The sequence below is a fragment of the Trifolium pratense genome, linkage group LG2 (genome assembly GCF_020283565.1).
Source record: "Trifolium pratense cultivar HEN17-A07 linkage group LG2, ARS_RC_1.1, whole genome shotgun sequence".
NCBI classification, from domain to species: domain Eukaryota; kingdom Viridiplantae; phylum Streptophyta; class Magnoliopsida; order Fabales; family Fabaceae; genus Trifolium; species Trifolium pratense.
The window spans coordinates 12,526,823-12,547,806 of NC_060060.1; the positions used below are offsets into that span (position 1 = coordinate 12,526,823).

General features: G+C 34.4%; 2 protein-coding genes across 3 annotated transcripts; one reads left to right on the top strand and one right to left on the bottom strand.

Annotated features, from left to right (window-relative positions):
- Window positions 1-1,403: 1,403 nt before the first annotated feature.
- LOC123908644 (zinc finger CCCH domain-containing protein 44-like) lies at window positions 1,404-8,278 on the bottom strand. Its single transcript, XM_045959338.1, has 10 exons — window positions 7,578-8,278; window positions 7,235-7,314; window positions 6,342-6,529; window positions 5,312-6,182; window positions 5,089-5,216; window positions 4,920-4,979; window positions 4,787-4,837; window positions 4,182-4,252; window positions 3,518-3,672; window positions 1,404-3,419 (listed from the first exon to the last, which is right to left on the bottom strand). The coding sequence occupies exons 1-10, from the start codon at window positions 7,856-7,858 to the stop codon at window positions 1,588-1,590; spliced, it is 3,717 nt and encodes a 1,238-aa protein (XP_045815294.1). The 5' UTR covers window positions 7,859-8,278; the 3' UTR covers window positions 1,404-1,587.
- Window positions 8,279-15,422: 7,144 nt separating this feature from the next.
- Window positions 15,423-20,837, top strand: LOC123907363 (PHAF1 protein At3g51130). 2 transcript variants are annotated; one of them, XM_045957585.1, is made up of 15 exons: window positions 15,423-15,711; window positions 16,119-16,201; window positions 16,466-16,540; window positions 17,557-17,624; window positions 17,965-18,070; window positions 18,158-18,218; window positions 18,295-18,461; window positions 18,609-18,671; window positions 18,819-18,866; window positions 19,457-19,570; window positions 19,660-19,759; window positions 19,864-19,943; window positions 20,186-20,290; window positions 20,394-20,449; window positions 20,577-20,837. In XM_045957585.1, the coding sequence occupies exons 1-14, from the start codon at window positions 15,615-15,617 to the stop codon at window positions 20,442-20,444; spliced, it is 1,218 nt and encodes a 405-aa protein (XP_045813541.1). In that variant the 5' UTR covers window positions 15,423-15,614; the 3' UTR covers window positions 20,445-20,449; window positions 20,577-20,837. The 2 variants fall into 2 exon arrangements, with proteins under 2 accessions (XP_045813541.1, XP_045813542.1); XM_045957586.1 differs by having other exon boundaries at window positions 15,452-15,711; window positions 20,397-20,449.
- The last annotated feature ends 147 nt before the right edge of the window (window positions 20,838-20,984 follow it).

Sequence of the window (20,984 nt, forward strand, 5' to 3'; positions counted from 1 at the left end):
ATAAACTAAGCACAATAATAGTGTTTCATAAAACGAGAAAGGTGACAATGTTCGGGAAAGAGTGTACTCGAGCTCACACGCATCATAACTCGAGTAATAAGCGGACAGTAGCATTGTGAAAATTGAAATGAATAAAACTTATGCCATAGTTATGACATCAAACCGATTTACACTCCCAACTCTCCAAGGTCCTAAAGCAATTTTGCTTCTACCAAGTCCAGCTCCAGAAGTTGGTAGAAAAAATGATACAAAAAAATGAATATCACCATGTCACTGATTGTACCTTCTTTGGGATAACAGAACATAATTGATGGGACTGAATCACTCATCACAAATTCATCGAACAGCCTTTGCAAAAACTGTTATGAAAAGAAATCAAAAGTTCCACTCCCATCCCATCTTGACCGACAGTTATCTAACTTCTTACTGCTGTAAGCATGCAAATCAATGAATTGCAGCAACAAAGCTATAAAAAAAGTAATGTAGCACAAAAACCATACCGAGGACCAATCCGAAACCCCAAATTGAATACGAAACTCAACACATAAAATTTGAATAACTCGGTAGTTCTGACAAAATCCTTAAACAACACAAGGAAAATCACAACAGGCTGTTTAATTGCCATGTAGAGTGAAGATATCATTTACATAGGGTGAGAATATGATAAAAAAAAATCCAATCACATAAGGCAAATATACCTCCAAATGATGCAGAACTAGCAACAGTTCTAGCAGCACTACCAGCTGCATATCCACTTGCTCCAATAAAAGGATCAAGGTGTCCAAAAATTGGAGCCAAAGTACTAATAGCTGGCCACCATTACCTTTCAAATTGATCTCTCGTCACACCAACAGTTGAAAATCATTCACAACATTGATGCTTGTAATCCCAAAACATCTCTTTTAGACCTTGAAGACATTAACAGTTTCTAACAAAGCAGTTCTTGATAACCTTCAAGAATATTCATCACCAGATTATTCTAGTAGTAATCTCAAGAACTCCAAAATTTACATGCATAATGATAATGCATTGTCCTAGAGTGCTATATTGGGAAAAATCAAACCATAAAAAAACTAAATATATATGAGAAACAAAACAAAAGCCTTTTCTTAATAGATTAAAGGGCATCATAATAGCCAGAACAATTTCTTTAACTTATCTTTTTTTTTCTCTGCTGTGTTCTATTGTCACCGACTCACCTGACTCGAGCAGAGGCTGACATGGAAACCCACTGCATTCAGAACTGAATGTATTAGTTCTATTGAGATTTGACAACTCCAACTATTTGTTGAGGAAATTTTTGACAGCTGACATCCAAGAATATATCCATACTAATTGGTATCACAAGAATAAAATGAAATTTTGGGGTTAGAAAGAAAGAAAGAAAAAGAACGGAAACAAAATGAGCAAACAAATTGATAACGAGCAATCAGAAAAAATAGGTAAACTGTGCTAGAGTAGTTCATATAAAAAAATTGACACTTGACTAATACTGCCAGGTTAAATTACAACAATTGGAAAGAGCCAACTTCAGATATGTTACGGATTACAAAAATCAAATGTGACCAATGCTAACGGGATCCAAAATCATGGGTGGAAGTAATCACAGGATGCCCCTTTCTTACAGTACCCACTTTCATAAAATTTACAAACTCGCTGCCCTCTGGGCGGAGGTCTATATGAGCCTCCATTACCAACACCAAATACTGGTTGCCTGTTCCACTGAGCTCTACCTCTAACTAAACCAGGTTCCCTGCCATGACCAGGAAAACCCCGATCTCTGGGCACAGAAAACCGATCATTTCCATATCTTGTTTGGCTATCCCCAAAGCTTGGAGTTACTACAGAAGTGCGTGAATGTGAGCTTCTGTTCTCATTTACTGCCGTCTGTCCTACTCCCCAATTTGCGTTTGCATTTCGTTGATCCATTCCTCCCCATTCCAGGTGTGTACTCTCCAATCCAAGTCTCCAAGTGGTGTCTACAGTCATGCTCAATGTTGCAGTGGATGGAAAAATATGAGAATTTTCCGAGCCTGACTCCCATTGATTACTCGAAACACATATGTCCTTTGAACCCACGTCAACTTTAGAATTTCTTGAGGAAAGCTCCAGTGATATTCTTTGATGATGTTGGACATCTGCTTGCTGCAATGGTTCCTCTGCTGCTGTGGATTGAGATAGTAACTGTAAATCACCAGTGGAGCTCAATGCATCGCCTTTACCTGCATCAAGCATTGGGCTGAGCTCTGGAAAACTGAGACAAAGATTTTTAGAACCATCAGTCAATTCCTCGCTACGTTTCATGATTGAAGTGGGAGATTCCAAGCCACCAAGTGACTCCATTGCCTCCACCTCTGCCAAAAGATCTGAAACTGATTCATCAAAATCATCCGGTTCACCAATAATAGCCTGCCATGTAGTTGCATGACATGCTGGAGGAGAAGGCGGTTGGTGCAAATCAAATCCCAGCTTAAGAGGTGATGTTATTGTCCCAGAAACATGAGTCGATGTGGTATCCAAGCAAGTGGAAGAAATATTTACATTTGGGTGTCTCCAGTTTTGCCCTGATGATTGCCCTGAGTTGTCTTCACTATCAGATTGCTTCTGATGATTCTGACCACCAGAAGTCCTGTTTGAGCCATGATTTCCAATATCTTCAGAGTTTTTCTCAATCACACGATCCTCCCTTAATTTGTTGGTATGATTCTCATTCAATTTTTCAGAAAAGGCAGTTGGTTGTAGCGAAGGGTGTACATGTGACTGGTCATGCCATCCATTGCTCCTAACGGATTCATCTTTACCATTGGACTGGGTAGAAGTATCATCCACTTTTTGTTCTCTTATCGGTTCGATGATTCGGCTATCTGCAGAAATTTCATTCGTCATTGAATTCCTCCCACCATCCTGACTGCTTTCTTTGTCACCCAATGCAACACTGGCTCCTAAAGAGAGCAATAGGCTGTTGTTCTGCAATGACACATTTTTGGAGCACTTCCCATCAAGTGCATCAGTTAACAATATGGAGTTTACTGGTTTGTCATCTATCTTCCATATTCTGAGATCTCGAGGGAAATGTCCGCTTTCATTCCACTTATACAGCTGCAACATAGAAAAAGGTCCTTGAACCTTCCCGGATGGATCCTGATAATGCCATGATTTATCATTCATAAAATCGTCAAATGACTGCTCAATCCCTGTAGAGAGAAGTGGAGATGAAATATCCACTGCAACACTAGACACTTCTGATTTCATTACAACATTAGCATTATCATCAGTAGCAGTTTCGTTAGGGTTGGTATCCTTCTTTGCTAAGCATGTATTCCCAATTGGGTCACTTGTAGTGGTTAAGTCTCGTGTTCTTCCCCCAACACCATTCAAGACACCATCCCAAATTCTGGAGAAAATAGGCATATTGCCATCTGCATATGCATAATCGTGGTTACAGTGAGATAAGCATTATCTGGATAACTGCTAATAGAAACTCGAAAACTAAGTCGGTGGAGCAAATGAATTCTACCTTTTTTATTGTCATCTGATTCTCCAGCATCTTCATCAGACTCATACAACGAATCCAAATTAGGGTCAGAGTGTACATCTGGAATTTCATGCAGCCTGCGCTGACGTTCCTCTGGTGAATTTAGTAGCTGCAACTTCTCCACGCATTCTTTAAGCGTGCAGTTTGGTCAAGGAACCATGATCATGTCTGTGGGGCATGCATGAATAAGCAGAAAAGGCAATCGCCAAGAAACCAACTAACACGCACCTACCCACTTATTTCTGAACATATCCTTGTAAAATTTATTTCTAGCATGCGTGCCTAATTCTTGGTTAAAAAATTGTGAACCATGTCACATTACTGCTAATTCACTCAAGTATTAAGCAGACATAAATTATGGACAACACAGTAAAAAAAATGTAGATAACTACAGCAAATAGATGCACTAGAAGAAATTAGAAAGAATAATGAACAGAAGAGAGGGGAGGGGGGTTGCTTCATATGCCTACACAATTTTCCTATGATTGTAACATCCAATAATCTCTAATGGCTTAATTTGTATAAACTTGTGTCCAGTTATAAGTAAACATTTCATTTTATTTATTTTTTTACGAAAATAGAATATGTTTTATTCAGTACCCACAGTTTAGCATATTGAGAAAAGAAGTAAATGGTAAAAGGATATTCTTTTCTGTGCCCCTTCTCGCTTGCTCTATCACGAAGATTATTAAGCCGCAATTTCTCGGCTTCCAACAACTGCATCAATAAAAGAGGCGTTTAAAATTAAGCCAACAGTCAAATTTTAAAGAAACAATATTCAATGATGACATTGATGATGATAAAAAGGGAAAAAAAATAGTGTGCTTTCAAAGTTCAAGAGTTGCGATTTTAACCAAAGCATTTCACAAATTAAATTCACATGGCATTTGGCAATAGTTTTTTTTTTTTTTATAATATAGAGGGCCTAAGCCCAACAAGAAAAAGATTACAAATGGACTAGTCTAGGGGTAGAGATCCCCATCATATCCTTTTCACAAAACTCACTAACTTGGGATGGACAAACATCAAAGAAAATCATCTCTCCTATTACAAATGGCATTTTGCAATAGTTACGTACGTAACAGTTAAAAAGCATGGTGTTAAATTATTTAGGCACGGTACTTTGCTAAATTTCAGTATGAAATAATTTTTACACATTGATGTTTTATACAATTAAATGAGCATTAATCCTGAACCATAAGTCAGATACCTAAACCAGATAAAAAATAAATAAAAAAATAAAAAACTTACATCATTAACTCTAATTTCTTGAAATGTCAATGCTTTGTTTAGAATCTCTCCCTACAACCAACAATAACAACCATCGTAAACTCGTACAAAATATAGAATACTTTATGGAAGCTGAGATAATATGCACACTAACCACAGTCAATCTCTTTGAAAGCCCATACTTTATACTCTGACGCAATCGCTTGCATTCATCCTGGACATAGGATACATATATTAATCAACAGCAAACTCCAATGGAAGAAACTTGACTCCTATACACGATTTAAAGATTCATAACATGCATAAAGTAATTTCTTATTTACCTCAGAGAACTCCTGATTCGAAATCTCATCTATGGGTATGACCTCCTTCCGGTTTAAGTTTAAAATTTCAAGCTTAATATCAGTTGTTCTTGTGCCAATTTTGTAGGGTTCAGCAACCTTGCTTGTACCTGCACAATAATTAGTTACCAAAACTAATTTCAAGTTATGAAATCTACAATATGTAAAATTCACCAAGTATCAGATGTGGTAAAAGTTCACATGCCTACAACTTGGACAAGTCTATACATGTCTTGTTTCTGATCACCACTAGAGATTCTTATCCGCACAAAAGAACCAACAACCTTCTCATGAATCCTTTCAATATCATCAGTCAGACTCTCCATCAGACTTCGCCGCAAGTAGATCAAGTTAATGTTGTGAGCATTTATTGTAGCATATGCATCATGATTATTTTGTGGCACAGGCACATCGGCCTTTTTACTTGTTGTACATCTCTTATCATTAACTAATATCGACTGTTTATTGTCATTGTCAGTGGCCTCCTTTCCATTAGCAGCAGCATCACTAATTCCTCCAATAGTATTTTCTGCACCAGTATTGTCTTTTATAAGAAAGTGGGGCTCAAGGAGCACTAGCATTTCAATGTAGCCAAGACGTGCTCTTCCAAACAAATTTATTAGTCTAGAGTCACAAACAATCTGGGATTTCTGTTGAGGATCACGCAGATTGTTTTTCTTAACATACTCCAGCAAGAGATTCTGGACATCAAATTGAGTCAGGAGAGATGTATCACCATTTTTCATATATGAGACAAACTCTAGAAGCTCCTTTGATGCCCATCTCGTGCAATCAGGCAAAGACACACCCGTGTCACCACCTGAAGGTCCCTTAAACTTCTTGTTTTTCGAATTATTTGATTCTATGTCTATACAGGAGTTCTCAGAGCCAGAACCTTTGTCATCTTTACGATGATGAAGTTCATGGGAAGTTTGTACCATAGGAGCAGCACTTCTCAAAGGGTTTTTAGCTTGAAGGAGCTCATCAAATGTTAAAGATAGATTCTCTTTCAAATATACCCAATACACCTTGAAAAGATACTCCCAGCTGCTCTTGTCATCAAAATCCACTTCACACTGTAAATGTAGCATAAGTCAAAAAAATTAGACAATCATGTAACATTTACTCAATCAAGTCCCCCCTCTCTCTTGGCACACATGAGAGAGAGAGAGAGAGAGAGAGTTGGAAACATTACTAAGGGTATCAGCATACAAAGATAAGATAGATAAGCATACCATTTCCTTATTTCCTTGGGCACTGTTCTCAATCAGCATTATAGTTTTCTTGCATATTCCACACAAACCTTTATTTCCTCTGACACAAACAAAATCAGCATTTTGTATACACCCCTTGCACGAAGAATACGTACAAGTATAGCACATATAATGGGATGCTTTCTGACAAGAGCTACATATATGCCAACCTGAGCCGCACAAAACCAAATGTCTATTAAAGGAAAGCTGTGCGATTTGATCAATACATAATAAATAATGAAATATTAAAGTCCAAAACAAATATAGGCGATAGATTTCTCAAAAAAAAATAAAAGAATGAGCAAGTGCTGATTGGCAAATTAACAAATGCCACACTCTATTAATTGGGCTAATAGATTCATAATAGCATAGAGTTGTATTATTTTGACATCAAATTTCAACAAAAAAATAATTTGTTGACACAGTTCAAATAGTATATGGTTAACTATATTCCATAGATGGTTAGTGAATATAACAAGGTGTCGTCGCAACTCATTAATCATCCGCTGAACATAATTAACCACAACGTCGAACACCGATAACTTCAATTTTTAGTTTTCAAATATACTCTTAAAAAAAATTTGGTAAATAACATTCAAAATTGTGATTATTATGTTAAGTGAATGGATGATGAGCTGCAGCGCCTTATCCAATTTGTGTCAAAATATCATTTCTAAATAGCATGAAAGAATATTTGAGTAGATTTTGTATAACCTACTACATTTATGCAAATGTTCCAAGCAAAAACACAAAGAACACACATACATGAAACATATATAGGGTTAATTAAGTAAAAATCAATTGCATGCAAATAATTAATAAATGAAATAAATAAACCTGAAGAACCAACACGGTTTAAGAAGTAAATAAAATACCGCAATTCCATTTGGCCTTTGAACGAAAAAACGCTTCATCTCGCTTGACACATGCCGGATGATATGCTTTAGGGCAACCCCTAGAAATAAAAATGAAAAAAATTAGATATTAGATAGAGAAAAAATAAATAGATAAATTACGATATACAAAACATTGATGATAATGATTAAAATTATATAACGCATGAGCGACCTTAAAAGCCAATCGAAGATAGAATCTATAAAATCAATATTGAATAATCAAAGTTCCAAATCATTCCATTTTTAGCTGAAACAATCGCTTAAATCTCTAAACCGATAAACCCTCACAATCGCAATTTCAAGCATCATCGTCGTGACTCACCGGCGATCGCAGAGAACGAGACTTCCACCGTCAAAGCATATAAAACAAACATCCTCATCTTCCTTTTTCTGCTTCGGCGGAGGAGCTGTTTTCGGAACTCCTTTCGTCGGACGACCACGCTTCTTCTGCAAAATATCACTATCCACGGCGGCAACAGCTAGAACTACTTTAGGCGGCCAACAACCACCGTCTCTCTCCGTCATCTTGACATCGGAAACAGTAACTTCGACTTGCTTCGTCTCCGTATCAGTCGCCGGTGTTTCCGGCTTCGGATTTTCCATTAAAAAAAAAAAAAAAATCGAATCGAAGAAAGAGAAAATCAATAATCAATTATGAAATAATTAGGTAACATGAGTTGAGTTGAGTTGAGTTGCGTGAAGTAAGATGAAAATGGAAACCCTAGTTGAAGGGAATTGAAGCACATGGAAGTGAAAATGAAAATGGACTGGGTTCAGATGTAACAAGCAACTGTTTGGTATTTTTTTGGTAATTTCGTAACAAAAAGAAGAGAGAGAGAGAGAGAGAGAGAGAGAGAGAGAGAGAGAGAGAGTTATAATGCTAGAGAGATAAAGTAGAGAGAGAAAGTGTGGAACTCTGACCTCTGACTATTATCACTCAGAAGAAGAGAAGAAAGAAAATGAAAGTAAGTAGACAACATGCCTACTATTGCTCACTCACGATTGGTTCAATGTGGTACACCCCCTCTAATTACTCCTTTTTTTTTCTTTTTTTATCCTTTTTTTTTTCCTTTTCTATGAACTTTTCATTAGTAGATTAATTATTAATTTTTTTCTACAAAAAGGTTCGAGTTTTTTTGCAATGCCAAACATGCCAAAATTTAAACTTATGTACCTAAATTTATTTATTTTTAGAACTTGGTATCTGACCTTATGTACCTAAAATTTTAAATTGAATAAGAGGATGTATTAAGATTTGAATTTTTTGTAAAAAATAAATAAAAATTTCAATTTTTTTATATTATATGCATTGATTTTACAAACTAATGTATTTTTTTTTGTCATATAGCTTAGTATATAGAAATTTTACCTTTAAAATGGATAAATGAGATGATCAAAGTTTAAACCTCAGTATATATAATTCAATGCCCATGTCAATTACGTTAAGTTCACAAGATTTTACAAACTATATTCTATCCATTTATTTATTTTTAAATAATTAATATATTTAGTTTATATCACGAAGATGAAAGCTTTGATAAATACAAATACATTGATAAAAAACAAATAAATTCTATAATAAAGAATAAAGAGAGTAACTTATAAGTTTATAAGATAAAAATAATTTGTTTAGTAATATTTTTTTCATGAGCTTATGATTTATTTATTTTTTATCAATTTTTTCTTACTTAAAAAAGTAAATTATTTATTAAATATATATTTTATTTATTTGTTATTTTTCATCAAGGATTATTACAATTTTAACAAATGAAATACTGTATCTATTCTATTCTATCTACACTAACAGTGTACGTAATCTTAATTTTTTGATAAATATCTGATTAGTGTTTCTGGAGCAGCACCACGTGGTTAGTGGGTGCCAAAGAAAGGCCAGCCAATGTGGGAGCCACTTGGCCTATTTTGTTCAACGCCGAAAACACGATCCAACTCTTGTGTTTTTAAAATGATAAAAGTTGGGTCTGGGGTTATTCATGTGACACAAAAGAGGTATCTTATTCTTTTTTTTGTTTCATGATTATACAGTGTACAAACTTTCCTATCTATCTAGCTACGGCTTTTATTTAATTTATTTATTTTAATTCAATGCCTTTTTGGAAGGGTATTATTATTCTAAAGTGAGTCAGGCATAATGTTTTTGATATTCTACCTAAAATATATCTTTATGGAAAAAAATAATGTGAAGTAGGAGACTGAAAAATGAATTTATCTATAACAATATATAAAAAGGATATGTGAGTTTAGGATGAACTTTTCAATCTACCTATTTTACCCTTGACTTAGTTTCACAACTTCCATTAACTAATCAATTTAAAAAAATAAAAAAATAAATTCAAATCATAAAAATGTGAATAAGTGGCAAATGAGTTGTCTATACATGAATGATTACCAACTTAATACTACATCTATATTATATAAAAAGATAATACAAATATTTTTGGTGTCGATTTTTCATAATACCAACAATATCCTTATTTTTCTAGCAATAAAAATCTTTTATTAACAAATTCATCATAACATAAAATATTTTTTTGTATTTTTTTGGACATAAGTTAGACACAGATAGGCGCTAGTTATGATTAAGGGATTAACTCATAGCACAAGTTTATTAGGATGGATACGTAACTAGCATTATTTATGTAATGAGGTGTTCAAATAAATGCTTGGTTTGACTCATTTGATTGCGTTGTTTTGAGCTAAAGAGTTAAAGAGAACGTTGATTTTGTTTTGAACTTGTGACTTGGCTAAACTGAAACACATGTTCCACATGGACGTGGTGAAAAGACACCAAATATATGGAGTAGTTATTGATAAATACTATCTCTATCCCTAATTATAAAATTTTATTTGACCACTACACGTATGTCAATGCATAATTTTGATCATTAATATTTTTAATTGTTTATTAGTAAAAATTATAAAAACTTAATATTTTAAAAATACTCATAAAAACAAATTGAACAAAATTTTATATCCTAATATTTACACTTATATATTATTAAAAAAATACAGTCAAAACAAGGTAAATGAATAGTACATTTTTGTCAAACGATATCTTATAATTAGGGACGGAGGTAGTAGTACTATATGGACTATGGAGTAGTTATTGATATCAAGCGTCTGTGAGTTTAGCTAAGTTGGTACGACATTGCATTATACGGTATATGCAGAGGGTTGGAGTTCGATCTCACTTATTCACCTTAAGGTAAAATTTCTAATCATTAGACTACTTGAGTTATGGATATCAAGCGTGATTTGCAATTCACCTCTTTACTTTAATTTGGTAAACTTATTTTGAAATCTCATTGAGCATGAGTTTTTTCATATCATTGTTTTTTTCTTACGATTATATTCATTCAACCAATAATTGATAGAGTACATCAGATGCAAATATAAATTCAATATTGCTAGAAACGAAAATGATGAATTTGTGAACAAACTTACAACATTCAAGTTAATATCATACAACGGCATAATGCCTATAAATAATATGATAAAAATAAAGTGATCATAATATCTATGATTTTGGATCTGCAACTTTGATGTTCAAATCATTGATTGAATCTGCAATTGATTGAAGTTGATCTTTCAATGTGTGAACTAAACGGACACCACAACAAGAGGGAAAATCAAACAACATTGCACCAAGACGATGACAACACAACGCCGCACTCAAGCGACGAAAACACAAAAAAAAATCACTTAAAAAACTTGAACTATGTGAAAATCACTTATTTTAAATTAAAAGAGAAGAAAAAATATGTAGATGGGTGATTTTAGGCCAAAAATGACCTAAAATCGCCCCTTACCGGTGAATTGCACAACAATTTTTTTTTTCCAATGCAAAAGTTGCTTTTTTTGTATCCTTAACTAGTGTTTGCCCCAAAGGCAATAGTTAGCATTTTCCTATTATATTAAAGTTGTTTATTTTTTCCCCATAAAAACATGATACTACCTTCGTAATTTTTATAAGAGATACATACGTCATTTTTATAGGAGGTATATACATGAATTAGTTGGTAAAATATATATACACATGCATTAGTAAAATTTGATTTGATGTATTTAAGATTTAGTCGTATGTTTTTTTATAAAAATGTCAGACAAGGAGATGTAGGGAGGCAAAGTCGAGGCATCTTATCTTCTTCAGCACATTTATGCGTATCTGAATATGGGGAGGCAGAGTCGGCGTATCACTTATTCATCTCTTGCGGCTTCTTTGGTTCTTTCTGGGCTTTAGTTTGCACTTGGATTGACATTTCATCGACGAGCTCCACTACTATACGGGATTATTTCGTTCAGTTCACGTAATCAGCTGGTGGATCTCGAGCACGCCGGTCTTTTCTGCAACTTATTTGCCTTGTTAGCGTTTCAGTTATATGGACGGAAAGAAATCACATATTGTTCAGAGGCTCGATCAGTATTCCTCATCAGTTGTTGGACAAGATCAAACTTTTTTCCTATAGATGTTTGAAGACGACGAGTGTTACTTTAGCTTCAAACTACCATAGTTGGTGGTCTAGTCATTTGTTATGTTCGGGCCTTGTATGACTTTTGATATTTGTATTTTTTTCGTTGTCTCTTTGTAAACTTTGGTAATCTATCTCGACACACCTAGTGCTGAGGAGGCTGTTTTTCGGTTAATATATATCTCATTTTGACTTTGTTTAAAAAACAAAATTGATATATCTGAGCATCTCTGGTGGATATAATTTAAGGAATTCAATTTAGGTAGTTAATTTTTTATTTAGTAAACTTATTTTTCTTAAGAAGTAAAAGGAAACCTTACCAAAAAAAGGAAGCCAAAGGAATATATATATATATATATATATATATATATATATATATATATATATATATATATATATATATATATATATATATATATATATATATATATATATATATATATATAACTTTAAGCATAAGGTGTGTCAAAAGAGAGACGGTTATTACGAGCAAAATGACAAAAGGATTAAAAAATTAAGATGTGGAAAGCCTAAACAAGCAAATTGATTCGTCATCCAATGATGTAAATCAAAACAGGAGTCCTTTTTCCTCGCTTTAAACCACCACCAAACTTGAGCTTTAATGTTGAAAATTAATTTGTCACGAGAGAAGACCTTATGCTCGAACACTCTCTTATTTCTTTCTTTCCAAATAGATCAAATTGTAGCTAACCAGCACTACTAGAAAACTCGGCTTTAGCGACCGATTTAGAGACCGATTTTCATCAAAATCGGTCTCTAAATCCGCTAGCGACCGATTTTGCGACAAAAAAAAATCAGTATCAATGGCCCTGGTCGCTACTCCATTGTGACATAACCTGGTTGCTTTACGAGACATGTGTGCTCCACAAAATTGATTAGCAAGAGAGATAACATTATTTGGGAGAGCATAATGCACACCCTTCCAACTAATAATATCACCACAAATCGATAAAAACAAAAAAAACAAAAAAATCAAGAAAAGATGATTAGAATCCTCTAGAATTCCACAACCAGCAGGGCACATGGTTGATTCATTATGCAAACAACCGCGAACAATTAAATTGGACTTAGTAGGTAGCCTGTTACTAAGAAGCCTCCAAACTAAAGTATTAATTTTCAATAGAACAAACTTGTTTCAAACCAACTCGCAATCAGTCGACAATTCTATCGTAACCATATGGCTCAGCAGATGATACGCCCCTTCAACAAGTAACATGCGTCAGGATCAGCTAGCCACGCCCAAGAATTTGGTAAAGAGTCGTGTAAAACAATGTTATCCAAAGCAAAGCCACACTCGCCCCGCAACTCTTCCTCCCACGCAAACAACGTTTGCGCCACACCCACCCATTTCCACCAAGACCCCAACCTAATCTACACATATCTGCCACTAAAATGTCTTTATTTAAACTCAAATAAAAAAGCCTCCCAAATTGAGACTTTAGTGAACCCCCATTTAACTACTTATCCTTCCAAAATAAAGTATTATGACTATCTCGTACCTTTCTCTCAACATGGTCACGAAACCAACTTCCACCGCCTACATCATTCCCACATCTAATACTATTGATATCTTTCCACAAACTAGAAGCGATACTACCCCCGCTACTCACCTGACCATCCATAATCCCATATTTAGCCTTCAACACCTTATACCACAACTCATCTAGTTTCTTCAAAAGCCCCCAACACCATTTACCAAGTAAAGATAGATTAAATTCCTTCATCCTACGCACCCTGAGCACTCCTCTCTCCTTATCAAGACAAACTTTATCCCATTTGATCCAATTAATTTTCATAGATTTCCCACTCCCATCCCAAAGAGAAGCTTTAAAATGGTAATGGGAAGCTTTAAAATGGTAATGGGTGTCTCCGAATACTTTTTATGAAAGTTTTATGAAAATGTGTAAAGTCAATGCACGGTAAATTAAAATGTCTAACTTTTTAAATAAATAATTTCTTTAATTGAAATCCTTAAAAATTGCCCCAGGGGCGCTCGTTTGCAAGACCTTGAAATAAGTCATTATATTTTTTTTTCTCTAATACTGTATTGTATAATTGTACAATTAATTTTGGTCAACTTTTAGGATAATTTTTTTCTCATACTCTTGATGTGTTTTTACTCTCTCTCTTGCTATTTATCTTTATTGTTTTTGTCCTGAAAAAAGAAAAGAAAAAGGTTATTCTAACAATTGTCCATTGATTATAAAATATGTCAAATGCATTTTAAGTTTCACGTTCGTAATAGTTGAGTTCTTAAGTTTTTTTAGGTAATAAATATGTCATTTAAGTTTTTTAGCTATCAGTTCTTTAAATTTATAACTTATTGCGTCGTTACCCTTCTTCCAATTGGGTCTCAATTGTCTGGACTTCATGGTTCACATGAGATTGAGACTCAAATACATCACGGTTAATATCAAAATTAATGGTCATATCAGTATTTTTGTAAACTTATGATAATAGGAACGGTGCAACAAGTTATAAATTTAAAAGACTTATTTATTACCTGAAAAATTTAAGGATCTAACTATTAAACGGGAAATTTAAAAGACCCCTAACCCTAAATATATTTTGCCATAGAAATATCCTATAAAAATATCATTACTCAAAGCTAAACAAAGTTCAACCTTTTACACATATGCTTATATGCAATTAACTTGTTTTGGTTTGGGTTTTTAATTTTGTGCTTGTTTTGTTTTGACTTTTTTTACACATAATAACATACGTATATATCTCCTTCATGATATATATAGTCTCACATGGAGAGGATCCTGATCTTAACTGTTGATTAGAACAGGTAGATGACCAGCTGATAGTCGTTGAGCAGGTGGTTGACGGCGGGTCGAACAGCTGATCCACAGAGGGGGGTTGTACCTGTAGGTACTCTAATGCCAAAGTTAGAGAGAAAGAGATCACTGGGATACTAGAGAGAGAAAGTAGATGAGTGAATGAATAGTGTTACATTGCTCTCCCGTATAGGAGAGCTTATATAGCCCTCAACGCTGGGCCAAAGGTCCTCTTATTGGGCTGAATCTGTTTGGCTTAAGAAGACAGACTGCCAAGATATTACCCTTAGATAGAGGATGAAGCAACTATCTACTCCTATCCCGGTGAAGAGGATCCACCATGTTCTGCTGAGGTGGATGTGGTGGGCACACCATGTTGGGCCAAGTGGATATAATGTTGGACTAATCTTGATCCAGTCCATAACAGATCCTTTTATGTGTGACAATATATATGCTTTACTTTTTGTATATGGTTTGAGCTTTCGATCAATTTTTGGTGCAACCATTTAATTAATGTTTCAATCCTTTGTGCTCATCAATCTTATGTTGCTTTTATAATATCTGATTTGATGATATATCTTTCAATCTTATGTCCTTATTTGCACGTCCAAAATTTGTTAGGGATGTTGGAGCTACTCGTGCTTCCGATAATGTAGCTTCATAAAATATTTCACATAAGCTCAAAAATAAATTAATCCAAACGGACCGAGAGAGTTAGTATGAGACATAAATACAAGTTAGGAAGAATCAAAGTGAGTTACATTATTGTTTCACACAAAAAAAAAAAAAAAAGAAGATAAAGGTGGATTTGGGTGACGTGCAAGAGGGGGCATGTGTTGCGTTATGTGGTGTCCAAAAACAAACTTTTTTGTTTTTTCGTCCAAAAATGAAAATGAAAATGAAAATGAAAATGAAAAATCCAATCATAAACAACCGCATCATATATATCAGCATTCAATTCAACACAACACCTTGGAGCGCTTTCATCACCACCGAAAGTGACGGAACCAATTACATCAAATCCCTAAAATACCCTCCAACTCCTCCTTCCTTCTTCTTCTAACCACTATGTTGCAGAGACCTAGACGCCGTTGCGAAGGCACAGCCATGGGCGCTATCGTTCTCGATCTTCGTCCCGGTCTCGGAATCGGTCCTTTCTCCCTCGGTAATTTTCCATTTCCCGAGATTCCGTTTTCTTCTTCCATCATTTCTCCGATTAAATTACTATTTTCATCGCTCTTAATTTCCAATCGAATAATTATCCCAATTTCACTTCATTTCATTTGATTCCATCGAATTTGACTTTAATTTGTGAATTATGTTATAGTAATTGTTGTTCGTTAGCTTGTTTATGAATTTAGGTCAAACGGATTGTGATTTTTGTTTTTTGTTTGCTTTTGAGCGATTTTGGATTATTAGATATTAATAGTTGTGTAATAATGTTGTTAAGTATTGTGGAGTTTTTGTTTAGTAGCTTATTTGATAATTTTTTTGGAAGAATTGAAGTTTGTGTTATTTGGAATCTCATTTATGGTGTTTATGTTAGCTAATGGTTTTCTTTGTGATGTTTAGGGATGCCTATATGCGAAGCATTTGCTCAGATAGAACAACAACCTAATTTGTATGATGTGGTACACGTGAAGTATTTTGATGAGGTTTGTAACTTCTTGTCGTTTTGTCGTCAATGCTCATGTGAACTAACTCAAATACTGGTAGAAACCAGAGATAATGGAGTTGTGAAATACTGAAATTCACAGCATTGAAGCACAAAAAATAGTAAAGTATTGCATTGCATTTGTAGTTTCTTCAATTTTGTGAAAGTGGCTTATTGCTGTGGGTTGACTACTGTTGATAGTTTTGGATCAGGAGGCATCTGTTGTTCTATATTTTTTAATTCGTAATGCTTTGTGCATTTGCAGGATCCTCTGAAGTTGGATATTGTTATTAGCTTTCCTGATCATGGTTTTCATCTTCGGTTTGATCCCTGGTCTCAGGTTTTTCTTTTTTCCCTGTTTTTTTTTGCCCTTTTATGATGCCAAAATCACAAATATTTTTACAATTTATTTAATGGGAACCATAATTGTTTGTTGCTTTAGTTTAGTGTTGTGGTTGTCCGAATGACTATTAAAATTTGATTGAATTATTTGGTAGTATATTTAAGAATGTGTATATGGATACCTGCAGAAATTAAATGGGTTCTGAATGTTTCAGGATTTTCATAGGAAAAAGTATGTAGTTTTTAGTTTGTATTTTCATTGAGTTGATGCAATCTACGTAGAATTATTGAGAAAAATCAAAGTTCCGCATTGGTTAGAGGTATGATCTAAATAGAGCTTATAAAGCTTAGGTAATTATCACCTTGCAAGTCAATTTTGTGGGGCTAGGTTAAGCCCAATGCTATCAAAGTCTCCTGAACCAATTATTGGGCCTTCCCGCATTATCCATGCAGCTGAGCAATAGTCTTGGACAAGACCGAGGTTATTGTTAAAAACTTGAGTCCTACATTGGCTAGGGATATGTCTAAATAGAACTTATGAAGTTTGGACAATCCTCACTTTACAAACTGATTTTGTAGGGTTGAGTTACACTAAGCAGAATCTGGTGAGAGAATAATAACAATGAAAATTGTGCAAGGATCTTTTGTTCCTATCCCCATGCAAATGTATGCTCTGGGAGGGAGTATGTAATTGTAGGTTAGAATTTAGCAATACTTTATTTCTCCAAATTCATTGGGGGTGGATTAGTTGAAACTGAGAGGTTTTTCTACACTAGGTCTGTTTCTTTTCTTATAGTTATGTGTTCTTTCCTATGAAGATGGTATCATGCTAGAGAACTTTTATTTTTTAAGCTGATATTGCGTAGTCAAAAAATTGTGCAATACTTTCAATCTTCTCTCTCTTCTTATAGATTTAAAGCTCCAACCTCAGCTGTATGTAGCTGTTCTTATGCTTTCAATCATTTGATGTTGTCACTAAGAGATTGATTTTTATTGGTTTCCATACTATTTTAGAGACTGCGCCTTATTGAAATATTTGACGTAAAGCGGCTTCAAATGCGCTATTCTACTTCTTTGATTGGGTGAGTCTCTGGACCTACAATTTTGCTACAATCTATACTTACACCCAGTTGGACTTGCTTCTAACTTAGACGCTTCTTAGTTAATACTTTGGTTCTTCACTTACAAAAAAGTCACTGTAAGCTTTATAGGTATTTGTGGATAAGTTGAATAATAGTTTTTTCTGAACATAGTAAAATGCAGAAGCTAATTTCATCTTTTGTGAAAGGCTATTGTTTTTAAAGACTCATAGTTACTATAATTTTCTGTTAGCATTCCTTTCTCTGCAAATGCTTATTGAGCAGTTTATCATATAACTAACTCATTATAAAACACTTAGCTGATATTCTTTTCATCTTCTAGGGGACCAACAACCCTAGCTACTTTTGTTGCCGTATATGCATTGTTTGGGCCTACATATCCTGGAATTTTCGATAAGGATAGAGGCATTTACACGCTGTTTTACCCGGTAATGCATCTGTGTTGGTCTTTATTTTGGTTCTACTATTCAAGATTAAAATATTTTGGCTTATATTTTTCTTTGATTGATCTTTAGGGCCTTTCCTTTGCATTTCCTATTCCGGGACAGTTTTCAGATTGCTGTCATGACGGGGGAGGTATATCATCACAAACTTGAAAGTTTTAAGTTTTCTAGTTTTCATATGTTAACTTTGTTTCTTTTCATTATGAAAGTGGAATTGCCTTTGGAGTTTCCAGATGGGACAACACCGGTTACATGTCGTGTTTCTATATATGATAGTTCCTCCGGTAAGAAGGTTGGTGTGGGGTCCTTAATGGATAAGGCTTCTGCTCCTCCATTGCCCACTGGCAGCATTTACATGGAAGAGGTTCATGTTAAGGTTTGATTTCTTTAATCTCTAAAGTATAAATTAGTTTGTGTTTTTTTATTTAGTATGACACCTTTAGTTGGCTGCATACACTTTCTGCTTGTTTTTGTAAGGTATCTGTTATTTAGTATCTAATTCAGTTCTTTCTCTATTATATAGCTGGGGGAAGAATTGTACTTCACTGTTGGCTCTCAACACATTCCTTTTGGGGCATCCCCACAGGTAAGCTTTACATTTAATCAAAATCGTTAGTTATGCTTTTATCAGATTATTATTTTCCTGTGCTTTAATTTCTTCTCTTGTCACCATCCACTTGTTTTTTATTCTTTATCTGAAACAAAGTGTATACTCTGCTCCTGTTTTATGCAGGATGTGTGGACTGAGCTAGGACGCCCCTGTGGTATTCATCAAAAGCAGGTACCATAAATTAGTAGTTCTTAAAAATGGGATATGTTTCTTTTGTAGGATTCTTGTGGACTTAAACTGATACACTATAAAATAAAAATGAACTCTTTGCATCTTCAATTGTTGATGTACCTGGGAAAAGTGAATTTATGAAGATTTATACAGCACTGCTGTTGATATTTTGGTGTACATTTTTGAGTTTGTCTGCAAATATAAATTCAATTTCAACATAACAATAAACGCCTTCTACCTTTTAATTTAATGGATCATACGAGGACCTAGCCAATTGACTGCTGTGTTTTAGCCAATTCACAAGTTCCTTGGGTAGATATGTAAGTTCTAAATTATCAAGATAGAGTTTACTATCTAAAGAAAATCTGAAGTTTTTTATTTTTTTATAAGCAAGAAAATCTGAAGCTAATTATTTGTAATTTGCTCTCTTCACGGAGTGATGGTTCTTGCTAGATAGTTTTCTATTTATTTTACGGAGGAGAAATCTTAATTCTACCTACCTTGAGCAAATAGTGATATTGTAATATTGATAGCTACTAAACTGCTTGAATGAGTATTTCGTTTGTTATTCTGACACATTAGTTCTGCAGGTAGATCAAATGGTTATACATTCTGCCTCTGATCTTCGGCCACGGACAACTATCTGTGGAGATTACTTTTATAATTATTTTACTCGTGGTCTGGACATCTTATTTGATGGACAGGTTTGCACCTTACCTATTCTTTTGTAATCTATACACACAATCATACAATTGACAATCGATGCTTCCTCTTATATGTTGTGTATTTTCAGACTCACAAAATCAAGAAGTTTGTTTTACATACGAACTACCCGGGTCATGCTGATTTTAATTCATACATGAAGTGCAACTTTGTTATCTATTGCTCTGATGGTAAGCAATCTTTTATTTGCATTGCAGTATTTAGATTGGTCTCATTGTAACAGTTATATCATTTTTGCTGCGAAAAGTGATTAAATCATTTCCCCCCTTTCCAGCTGTTGGAGGATCTTTTCAGGATGTAAATAATAGCAAACAGAGGGTCATTACACCTAGCACAAAGTGGGAACAAGTGAAGGTGAGCTTTTACCCCTTCCAAATTGTATGGCCGCCTTATAATGATGTTTCCTCTTGTGTTTAAAAAAAAATGATGTTTCATCTTGGGAGATAGTGAGTTATGGAAAATCTGTATGCAATATGTAAAATATACTCCGTATAAAGTAATTTGGGGAAGAAAATTGCGAGCAGCTTTGATGTGAGTTTCTTCTAATAATAAATATAAGTTTTTATTATATAATGGCATGTAATGGATTCTTGTAGGAAATACTTGGGGATTGTGGGCGAGCTGCTATTCAGACACAAGGGTCTGCCAGTAACCCATTTGGTTCTACTTTTGTATATGGTTATCAAAACATTGCTTTTGAGGTGCGTCATTCTTTGTGTTCATAGTGCTCTGCTAAATTAATTAACAGGTCAATCTATTATAGTGCCTTTCAGTGACCCCTAAGCTATACTTTGGTGATTTTAGCAGGTGATGAAGAATGGTTATATTGCAACAATAACTCTGTTCCAGTCATGATGATGGTACATTTCTTATATTGTGTGTTTTTATGTAAATTTCAACTTTATTTAAATTACAGTAAATAGCAAGTTAAATCTTAATTATTGGTTCAACCATTTCATGGAAGTATGTCTTTATGCAATGCTGCAGGGGCTTTTGGAATTTGGTTACTCAATCTTTCTGCCTATCATTCCAAGGTTTGTGAACCGTTGGTTGCAGAACTTCACAAGAAGTAGCAGGCTTTGTACGGTCATTGTGTATAAAACATTGTATAGTTCAACCATCACATCAGTATTGTGTCAATGGCCTGTGGCAAATTTGTACAGCTGTGTAACAAATTGTACATATAAATCATGTAATTAACTGATACAGTCGTGCAAATGCAATAAATTCCTAATGCTCTAACTCTCAGATGACAGTTCACTTTGTGAGATTCTCTTTTACTTTCTTGGGTCTGGGTTAGTTAACCTGATATCCAATTAATCCGAGCGGTATCAATAAAAAGCATCTGAACTGTATTATCGAGTTGATATGGTTCTCTTAAAGCTTTTTTGTGTA